The 10,951-nt window shown below is 54.0% G+C and overlaps 1 protein-coding gene across 1 annotated transcript in view; it reads left to right on the top strand.

The window, feature by feature from the left end:
- Positions 1-1,422: 1,422 nt before the first annotated feature.
- Positions 1,423-10,951, top strand: part of LOC104688232 (voltage-dependent N-type calcium channel subunit alpha-1B) — a 261,393-nt gene continuing 251,864 nt past the window's right edge. Inside the window, 2 exon segments of the mRNA XM_010397632.3 lie at positions 1,423-2,078; positions 5,238-5,343. Coding sequence (XP_010395934.3) covers positions 1,819-2,078; positions 5,238-5,343 — 366 coding nt within the window. The 5' untranslated portion in view covers positions 1,423-1,818.

Genomic DNA, 10,951 nt, shown 5'->3' with positions numbered 1-10,951 from the left:
CTCCAGACCGGAGCTGCTTCTCGCTGCCCCGGTCCCCCAGGGCTCGCAGAGCCCTGTCCGTGTCCGGGGCTGGTGGCTCCTGCTGCGTGCGACCCTGGAGGCAGCAGGATGTGATTCACCTCCTTCCCTCGCTGTTCGCCGTGTGTTAGAGCCGCTCCCGGCTCCCCTCGGCTACCGGGTGCTGCCTCCGGGAGCGGCTCCTGGCTGTGCTGCAGTGTGCGAGCCCTTCAGACACCCAGCCCCGGCGCAAGGAGCCGGTTTCTTCCGGAGAGTCACCCTTTGCGTCTTGCCAGGCCTTATTTGTGTCACTTGTGGCTGCTGCCAGCGCTCTGCCTGGCTCCTGAAGCCAGCAGATGTTATTGCTCCAGGCTTGCCTGGTCGGTGGGTTGGTTTTGCACGGAGACAGCTTGGATGACTAAGGCAAAAACCACATCAGCGGCAGAGTCCAGGCTTTCCTTGCTGTGGAGGAAGTGAAAATGTCCCCCTGTTGACAGCCCTGACTTCTTCGGAGGGTCCCTTGTCAAAGTTAATAGTTTCTATCCCAAATTTAGCCTAAATGCAAAAGCATTTCCTCGCCAGCTACCGCAGTGACTGTTGCCGTGCGGCGCTCCAGGAACAAGGAGGAGTTATCTCCCTGACTTGTGCTGGAGGGAAGCAACAGAGGGTGCTGGAATAAACAGGATTAAAGGATTTCATCCATAAATACGGGATTAAAGGTATCCAGCGCTCTGCAGGAGTAATTCAAACCAAGGAGAAACAAAGTAAGTTGTGCAGAAGGGCGCAGCTCTGCTCGCGGCCAGCCCGTGCCGCACATCCCCGCACCGACCCAGCCCCGGGAGCGCCGCGGGGGCCGCATCCCCCGCCCCGCACCCCTCCGTGCCCGGCCCCGAGCCCCGGGGGCTGCCAGCTGAGCCCCCCCTCGCCCCGCACCCCATTTCCCACTGTGACCCCCCCCACCCTCGCGGCCGCGGGGTTCTGATGGCACAGCGGGGTGACCGGAGCTGCGCTGCCCAGCGCTGCCCGCGCCGAGGCTCGGGGCACCCGTGGGTGCACATCTGGGCAGCGCACATCTGGGCAGTGCACATCTGGGCAGCGGCGCGCAGGCGCGGGGGCTGCCTCGCCCGTGCCCCCCACCCATCCAAGCGGCGGCACCTCCGCCCGGGGCTCTGCGCGCCCGCGGAGCGCTGCGCAGGGGCGGGGGGGGGCATCGAGCCCTCCTTCCCCGGGGAGTGGCCGCGGCTCCGCCGTATTTACCGGGGTGGGCGGCGGCGGCCGGGCCGGGCCGGCTCCATCCCTCCCTCCCCTCCCCGCCCGCCCCCGGTGCCGGTGACTGGAGCGGGCGGAGCCGCGGCGGCCGATTGGCTCCGGGCATCACATGCGGCGGGGCCGGGCCGTGCCGGAGCCGTGCCGGGCTGGGTTGGGCACGGCGGAGCGCTCCCGCGGCGGGCACGGCAAGCAGCGCAGCCCCTTCCCAGCCCAGCGCCCCGTCGCCGAAGGGACCGCGGCCACCGCGGCCACCCGCCGCCGCCCCGGCCATGAGGTCGGGCCGGAGAGACGCCACCTGTGCGGGGAGGTGAGCGGAGCTCCGGCGCCTTCCTCCTACCCCCGGGCAGCCACAGCGGCGGGGAAAAGCAGGGGGTGGAGGAAGGAAAAGGGATATTTTTTTGTTTTATAATATATCGATCTATTTTTGCCGCGATCCATCCCGATCCCGCAACTGAAGCCCCCGGAGGGAGAAGTGCTGCGCGCTGTGATGCGTCTTCCTCTCGCCTCGGCTGCCAGTTTGGATTGTAGCGCCCGGCTCCGTGCACTGCGAGGATGGCTCGGTTTGGGGATGATCTGCCAACCCGCTATGGAGGTGGAGGGCCGGCCGGGGCTGGAAGAGGGAGCAGCCGGCAAGGTGGCCCCCAAGCCGGCCAGAGGATGTATAAACAGTCGATGGCTCAGAGAGCCAGGACTATGGCTCTCTACAACCCCATCCCTGTCAAACAGAACTGCTTCACAGTCAACAGATCCCTCTTCATCTTCAGTGAAGATAATGTTATACGGAAATACGCCAAGCGAATAACAGAGTGGCCATATCCTTTGGGGGAGGCTGTGTGGGCACGGAGGGGAAGGTGGGGAGGGGAGAGGGAGGCTGAGGGGCAGAGACCCCTCCAGGCAGCGCAGAGCGAGTGTCTGGTGCTGCTGCAGACGGTGTGATCGGGCTGTGCGATGGGTGTGTGTGCCGGGGAGCCGTGTGCCCGACATGATGCACGGCCGTGGCAGTGGGAATATGGGAATCAGGGAATCGCTTCCGTGGGAGCACCGAGGGTGCTTTTGGTGTGCTTGATACCAGGGGTGTGTGTAAGACGTGTCAGGGTGTCTTTAGGGGTGAGATGTACAGGTGCACGGACTGACATTTCCTACAATTCAAGTCAGGTTCTGTGAGATTCGTGCCCATGAATCCTGATTTTTATTTCCATCTTGGAGCCTTTCTACTCTTCTGTCTTCCTGTGAATGGTAGAAGGAACGTGGGATAAAAATGGTGACACCTTGGCACTGAAGCTGCATTGGTAGTAGGGGACATTGACAGCCCAGGTAAATCCCCGGAATGCAATCATTGCAGCTCGGTTTTAGCACATCCCCTCCTGAATCCATTCGAATCAACGTGAATCACGACACTCTGATTAGGTGCGTAGCCTGAGCTTAGGCTGCACGAAAAGAAAAATTAAAATTAGCAAAACCTTGTGGCAGAAGGAGGCAGTAAGTGGGGAGAGGGATCATCTGCTGTATGGTGAAAGAGGCAGATACTTTCTGTCTGAGACCCAGCTCCCAGGCCAGGCGAGCTGCAGTGAGAAGGGGGCTTTGCTCGGAATGATGGTTGTAAGCTGTGAGCAGAGGGGAGCAGGCTGAGGCTCCCAGGGAGCGGATTTTGTGTGTGTGTGTGTGTGTGTGTGTGTGTGTACAGGAGTGCTTTACACTGGGGGTCTCGAGGGAGCCGCTTGTTTTCTTTTCATTTCATATCACACCCCTGTTAATCCTCAGCTAACAGCAGCAGGGCCTCCTTCCAGCCTCCTAGCAACACTTTCAGTTGCCACAGAGGCCAGCTCCTGTTTAGACTTCCCCAGTTTTCACTTCCTGAGAGGCTAACAGGAAAAATACACCAGTGGAGTCAATGCACTTCCCTTCTCTTTGAGCACACACACACATACACACACGTATTGCTCTTTCTGTCCATATTATACAATCCCAGCGACTGCTGCATTTCCTCATCCATTTCTCCTTCCCTGCTTTTAAGTGTGGATAAACAAGCCCCCAAACCCCCGGTGACGGGCAGAGCATCGCCTGGGCTGTGCGGGTAGACTCAGTCTTTCCCTCTCCTGCCTCTTGGGCGATTCGGCTGCGCCTTTCCGGGGCATGTGGGGAGGGGACCCCTGGCGCTGCGGAGCCGGCGGGACCGGCGGAGCCACCGGCCCTTCCCCGAGCCGGAGCGGCGGGGCCGGCGGGCGGGCGGGGCCGGGCGCTGTCCGCCGTGCTGAGCCGGGCTGTCCGCGGTGCTGGGCTGAGCTGATCGCGGTGCTGGGCTGAGCCTATCGTGGTGTTGAGCTGAGCTGACCACGGTGCTGAGCCGAGCTGACCACGGTGCTGAGCCGAGCTGACCACGGTGCTGAAGCCAGGCTGACCGCGGTGCTGGTCTGAGCTTATCATGGTGTTGAGCTGAGCTGACCACGGTTCTGAAGCCGGGCGGACCGTAGTGCTGAGATGAGCTGACCGCGGTGTTGAGCTGCGCCGACCACAGTTCTGAAGCCAGGCTGACCACAGTGCTGAGCTGAGCTCATTGTGGTACTGAGCCGGGCTGATGGTGGTGCTGAGCCAAGCTGACCACGGTGCTGAGCTGAGCTCCCCGTGATGTTGAACCAACCTCTCCACGGTGCCGAACCGAGCTCTTTGTGGTGCTGAACTGAGCCCTCCAGGGTGTTGTATCTGCGGTGCAGCTCAGCGCTGTCCCTGCTGCTGAGCAGAGCTCTCCGCGGTGCTGAGAGGAGCTCCCCGTGGTGTTGAGCTGAGCTCCCTGTGGTGCTGAGCCCATCTCTCTGTGGTACTGAGTCCATCTCTCCACGGTGCTGGGTCCATCTCTTCATGGTGCTGGGTTCCTCTCTCCATGGTGCTGAGTCCATCTCTCCATCGTGCTGGGTCCATCTCTCCATGGTGCTCAGTCCATCTCTCCATGGTGCTGGGTTCATCTCTCCATGGTGCTCAGTCCATCTCTCCATGGTGCTGGGTCCATCTCTCCGCGGTGCTGGGTCCATCTCTCCATGGTGCTCAGTCCATCTCTCCATGGTGCTCAGTCCATCTCTCCATGGTGCTGGGTCCATCTCTCCATCGTGCTGGGTCCATCTCTCCATGGTGCTCAGTCCATCTCTCCATGGTGCTGGGTCCATCTCTCTGTGGTGCTGGGTCCATCTCTCCATGGTGCTGGGTCCATCTCTCCGCGGTGCTGGGTCCATCTCTCCATGGTGCTCAGTCCATCTCTCCATGGTGCTGGGTCCATCTCTCCATGGAGCTGAGCAGAGCCATCGCCTGCCTGCGGCCCCGCTGCTGCCCGTGGCGTGGCTCCGCCCTGGGAGAGCTGGGGCTTGGCACAGCTCAGGGTGGGAGATGCTGGCAAAAGGCAAGGGGGGACCTGGCGCTGGGTTTGGATCCTTTCCCCTTCCCACTTCCCTCCTGCAACCCAAAAAGGTGCTGAGGGTTTTATTTTCGCTGGGAAGTGGACATTGCAATCGAGCAGTAATTGATGTTTTAGACCTGTGTAGATACTCTAAATCAAACTTTTCGTGCCCATCACTTATTTGCACCACGTGCTGAAGTTAAATGTTTCGGGAGAAAAATTCAGCAGACGGTGTTCAGCTGTATAATCTATTTGGAAGCAGTTTAGCTTATCAATCTCATTGAAAATCGATAATGACTAGTAGTTTTTATTTCCTTTGGGCCTTTTGCTTTCTTGCTCCCAAATTCTTTGAGCAGCTCAGACTGCGTGTGAGTCTCTAACTCTCTCAAAGAAGAGAGGAGCCAATTGCCTGCTTTTCTTCCAAACACACCCCGGAAACAACCAAGGAAGTCAAGGAGTCCAAATGTCTTAAAAAAATATGAGAAATCTTAGAATGCTCAGTTAATGCAACTCTGTGGGGAGAAACAGGATTTGGATGGGGTTCTCCTTGTGTGGTCCAGTGTCTTCTTTAACTTGTGGTCCCCACTCCATTTGAATACATGATTTTAGCTACAATCATAGCCAATTGTATCGTGCTGGCTCTGGAACAACATTTGCCGGATGGAGACAAGACACCGATGTCAGAGAGATTGGTGAGTTGCATTCATTTATTTCCAGCTATTTTTTGTTCCTGGCCTAATACAGAAAGCAGTCGGCCACTGGGTGTTGGGAGTGTTTGGATCTATTTTAAAGATCCACGCGTAAACAAACAGGCATTGATCTGACAGTCGGGAAATATCTGTCACAGCAAGGATAACTGTCCCCTCCCGATCCCATCTGCACAAGAATGCTTCATCACTCCAGCCAGCCCTGCCCAGCTGCAGGAGGGAGCTGGAGCTTGTGTTATCATCAGAAGGGCTTCAAACTTAGGTTGTCTCTAAACCAGGACAGCAAGGGGCTGATGAATGCTTAGAACTATCTCTGGAATCAAATGAACTTCTGTGTCATTTCCATTTTCCCAGGGAGTGGTAGAACAGAGTAACCTTTTAGGATTCGTGTGTCTCTTCCTGCCACAGCACAGATCCTTCAAAGCAAACTTTGGGTTCAGATGATCAGACTTCCTTTCCAAAAAAAAAAACAACCCGACAATGGAACCGGCTTACAGAGAAAAATAATTCACCCGCAGGCTTTATGGTAATGAGCCCAATTACCTTATTTCAAAAGAAAATAGAAGAATAGCTTCAAAACAATTCTCCCATTTATCATCACTGTAGGAAAACTGTGTAATTCTTGGTTTGATTTTTCTCCTGCTTCTAATGATCTGGAATGTCTTGCATGCCTAAATGCATTAATCCTGGTGAATGTTGAAAGGCTGGATAAATATGGATCCATATGTGTTTTCCATGTAGATACTATATTATGCAAACAAAGATAACATTAGGCTTGCTGCCAGAAACGAGAGCCTCTGAGTATTGGTTGCTGCAGTTCCTAAGGATGGTCCATGCCAGTGGGCAGCTCTCAGAATCTCATTCTTCAGAAGCAGGAAGAAGTGTGTTGGTGAGAAATCTGGAGAGCCAGGGTCTGAATTTGATGCTGGTTTGGAAATGGATCTGCTCTTGCGGGGGGGCTTGCTTCCTCTCCCTGCTGGAATTATTTTTAATGAAGAAGATACGAGGATAAAATGAATAAATGATTGTATGTAGATCTTTCTGCCATTAAGCCTGGCTTTGTGTGCTTTGGGGTTGGGTGGCAAGGCCAGCCTGGGGGTGTGAGAAAAGCACAGGTTTAGAGCCAGGACTGAGCTGGGAAAGTGCTTTCTGTGGTTTTAAACATATGGATTAGTGAGGGGAAAAGTAGTTTTGGGGATGTTCTGGCTTGGCAATCCTTTGGTTCATGTTGGTTTTATGTTCCTCTATATCCTTTGATTTATAAGGGCATCCTAGAGGTGTTTTCTTGTCCTTTTCCCCATTGTAATAATTCCATTTTACAGCACACACACCTTCAGATCCTGCCTAAAACATTCCAAAGGGGGGCAGTGGCATTGCCACCGAACAGCGCGAGAGAGCTGTGGGAGTTGAATGCACAATCTCTGCCCTGTTGGCTCTGCCTTGGTGTGGAGGGAAGAATTAACCCCAAATTTTTGTCCCAAGCACCGTTGTGTTTGCTCCAGGTATTCTGAAGCCGTTTTAACCACAGCACATTCCTACCTCTGAAACATAAAGGGATTTTTCATAGAGCAGCACTGCGAATCTTTACAAGTCATGAAATAGTTTTTATTTTCGACATAAGCTGGAAAGATAAGCACTGTGAGCAAGAAAAACTGTCTTCTAGTTTTCAAAGTGAAACCTCTTTAGAATTCTCCTGTTAGGTCTATAAACTGAAAGTTGTTTCATTGCAAATGTTACAAATCCGCATTGACCACAGTGGGGGAACATTCCCGTACATTTCCCATACATTTGCAGGCTTGCTGAGCCAAATTCTAAGTCCGTGCAGAACAGCAGGTGCTTTATTGCTGTCTTTAGCAGGAATGGAATTGGTCTTTTTTTGGATAATGGTTAATGCATACAGCTTTTCTTCTCCTGGGTTCACTAAAATCTCCAAATTGGAGATCATCATTGAAGAGTTAATCAGATATTAAAGATACGAGGTGCACATCACAAGCCTTTTGTGGCTGGGAGATGTAGGCAGAGTTGTGGAAGGAAAACTGAAGTTGCCTTTTGTCTTTTAATCAAAATTTTCCTCTTTTTATCTCCCCAAGAGCCAGGATATGATCCTGCAGTGCAATCTCACTGGGATGTTTTCTGTGCTCCTGTTATTATCAGACAGGGTTAACTGAGCACAGGTCTCAGTACATGAAATATTCCAAGGTTTTGAGTGGCTGAGTTAGGATAATTCTCTCTCTGCCCATTTTCTGCATGCACAGAAAAGCATTACTTGGCTCTGGGCTGGAAATTCTGGTCAAAACAAAAGCACCAGTCTGGTGATCAGAGCATTTAGTGGTGAACCGGAGGATTGGCTCTGGTCCTTGATCATCCAACAAGAGGAATAAAGCCATTTTCCCACCAGCAGCAGACTGACCCAACCCCGAGGCTCTTTCCTGCTCCGAGCTGGAAGTCTCACATGCTCTGGATGCTGGGAATGTTTCCCTCACATCAGGAACTGTCCAGTGGAACAGGTTTGCCCCTGTCCATCTCCACCCAGTGGGCTGTGGAGTCAGCCTCCCTCTATCCCAATAAATATTGCATTGTTTGTACACACTGGAGTGATGCCAGCTGCGAAGATGCTGAGGGAGCTGTTCTGAGCAGCCCAGAGCCTGGTGGGGAGAGCTCCAAATGTGGGAATGTGAACTTCCCATCGCAGCCCCGAACGGCCTTGCGGGTGCCTTGCTCTCGAGGCTGTCCAGACAGAGACCTCCTTCTCTCCCTGACTCCTTCCTGATTGCTCAGTTTTCCGTGAGAAGCTTCAGGAGACTTCTCCCAGAAGGACAGCGATGATTTCAGCACTCGCAGGGTGGGCAATCCCTTTTCTGCCCCTGTTTGAAGGCACCAGAGGGGCTGTGGGGTGTTCGCTGCAGGCCCGGGGTGTTTGGCTTCCCTGGGTGTTTTGGAAGTGAGGACAGAACATAACTTTTCCCAGATTTTCAGCATGACAGCTCCGGCAATTTCCTAATGGATTTAATGCTTTCTCTCATCCACAGGCACTTAGAGCAGCAATATGTCAGCTGCTCATATTAACCTTTGCATGAACAAAGCCTTTCACACCCAAACCTCTCCAGGCTGTCACATCTGAAGGCCAAGGAAAGACACTAGGACGTGAAGTAGGAATGGTAATGACTTTCCAGCCTCAGAAGTTGTTTCTGATCAGAAACATATTGATTAAATGTGTGTTTGGCCCAGTCTCAAGCTCTGCTGTGTCCACAGCAAACAACTTGCTGGCACAGCTCTGGCTGCTGCCCAGATTCTCCGCCCTCCTTCCAAGCAGGCACGCGGATCCTCATTATCACCTGCTCTGCCCCTCTTGAACCCGAGCAGGGGCACAGACTGGTCTGAAGGGGCTGCAGGGTGTCCTAGCAGGGACTCTGAGCTGAGGCAGGGCCATTTCAGTGCTGCACAGGAATCCACCCACATCCTTCCCTCCTTCCATCACACACAGTCAGGCAAATCCTTTTTTCCAGCAGAAGGACCTCTCCCCATTGGGGCATAAATTTTATTTTTCATCTCATCGTTACTGCCCTGATTCTTGGGCTGAGTCAGTGTAAATTTAGGCAGGCTTTAGAAAAGACCCTCTTTCTTTCACCTCTTATTTCCCCAGCTACTCGCTGCCAACCCTACAGATGAGAGTTTTTCTTTGTAACAAATACCCAAATCCATCTGTGAGCCTTCCTGCTTCCCTAGAAGCTGACAAAAACTCCTTTGACCCACTTCCTGAGAGCTCTGTGTAGCCCTAGCTTTGGGAAGAGCACATCCCATCAAACCCTGGAGTACCTGGAGCCTGGCTCTTTAAAGCTGGGAGCTGTAATCACCAGGCACCTGACCTAGATTGAGCAGAGACTGGAGTAGATACCAGGCTTCAAGGAAGTGAGGGAGTAATGTGGAGGAGTGGATGTGGGTAAAGGTAGCTTTTTTTGTGTGTGTTAGAAGAGCTATTTTTAGAGGTATGCGAGTAGTTGTGGGATGGGAATTTGGGATGGGATGGGATGGGCTGGGAGGCCTTTGTGTGCAGGGATTATTTGGAGCTGTTGAACCAGGAGCTGTTGGGGGGTTGAGGAACAGGCGGACTGGGCTGTCAGAGGGCTCCTGTGTCCATGAGGGAAGGCAGAGGAGCAGCAAGGTAATTCCTGGAATCACAGAGGATGATTTCTGACCCCTTCTCCCCTATTCCCTCTTTTCTGTACTGGGTTGGAGCCCTGATGCCTCCAGCTCTTGCTGTGGAGCAGCTGCTGGAAGAGCATTGTAGGATTTCTGCTGAAGGTCATAAAAGGTCTGATGGCCCTTGCTGCTGTTTCTCTGTGGGCAAACAGCCCTGAGATGGGCAGCTGGAGGTCTGGCAGTGCTGGCTCCTCTGAGCATCCTCTGAGCAGCATCAGTGAGGGACAGAGGGCTTGGAAGTGCTGCTGCTTGTGGAAACCCCTCCTTGTCTGGAGGGAAAGGCAGTTTTGGGTGTGGGTTTCATTTTCTCCTCTCCATTTCAGCCAGAGGCTCAGTGGGAGCTCAACAGGCCCCTGTTCTGTTTTGCTCTCTGGCCAGCAGTGAGTGTATCTGGAGGTGACTGTCATCTCACCATGGGGCGTGGGAGGTGGAGCTGCTGGGGCTGTGAGGTCAGAAAGGTGGAAGGAAATAGAGGTAACATGGGGTGAAAGATGGAAGGTGTGGAAGAGCTCTTCCCACTGAGGTGTGTGGGGATATGGGGACCAAAACTTGAATTCAGCCACTGATGGAAAAGCCTCTCCAGAGGTTGTATTTTCCAGCAGCTTGGAGGCATCCTCAGTGATTGGAGCTCTCTGGTGGCCTTGCTGAGCTGGGTTTAACCAGCCAAGCCTCCCTGGCAGGGCTGTGCTGTCATGTTACAGATCCCGGTGTGGGTCAGGCTGGAAGGGACCACAGGGGCTCCTCCTCCCTCCTACCTGCTCCAGCAGGGCCATCCCAGAGCACAGGGCACAGCATTGTGTTCAGATGGCTCTGGAATATCTCCAGTCAGAGAGACTCCACCCCTCTCTGGGCTCTGTTCAGGGCTGGGCACTGCCCAGGGCAGCAGTTCTGCCTCCTGTGCAGGGGAATTGCTGGGATCAGTCCCTGCCCGTGGCTCTGGTGCCGCTGCTGGGCCCTGGAGCAGAGCCTGATCCACGCTCTGTCCCCTCCCTGCAGCCAGGGACACCCAGGGCTGAGGACCCCTCTCAGCTGTGTCACCTCTCAAGGCTGACCAGGCCCAACTTTCAGGGGTGAAAACCTTAATTTCTGGAGCAAGTGCTGTCCTGAAGTGCGGGTCTGTGCCGGAGCTGAGCGGGAGTTGCCGTGCTTGTGTCAAACCTGCTTCTTCCTTGGTTCTGGGGCCACAGGCCTCAACATCCCTGCTCTTTTTCCATCAGAGAACAAACAATCCCCTTTTGTCCTTGGGAGAATTGCAAAATAGAAACAACTGTGCCTCGAACAGCAGCTCAGCTCTTTGGTTCTGGTGGCCAGAAATGCCAAAGCCACTGGAAAAAGGATTTCAAATCTCTCAATGTGGAAGTTTGCTTCTTTTTGGGTACAGCTGCTTTACTTC

The sequence above is a fragment of the Corvus cornix genome, chromosome 17 (assembly GCF_000738735.6).
Source record: "Corvus cornix cornix isolate S_Up_H32 chromosome 17, ASM73873v5, whole genome shotgun sequence".
NCBI lineage: Eukaryota > Metazoa > Chordata > Aves > Passeriformes > Corvidae > Corvus > Corvus cornix.
Note: the sequence above shows the minus strand (reverse complement) of the source record. Positions and strands in the feature narration are given on the sequence as shown.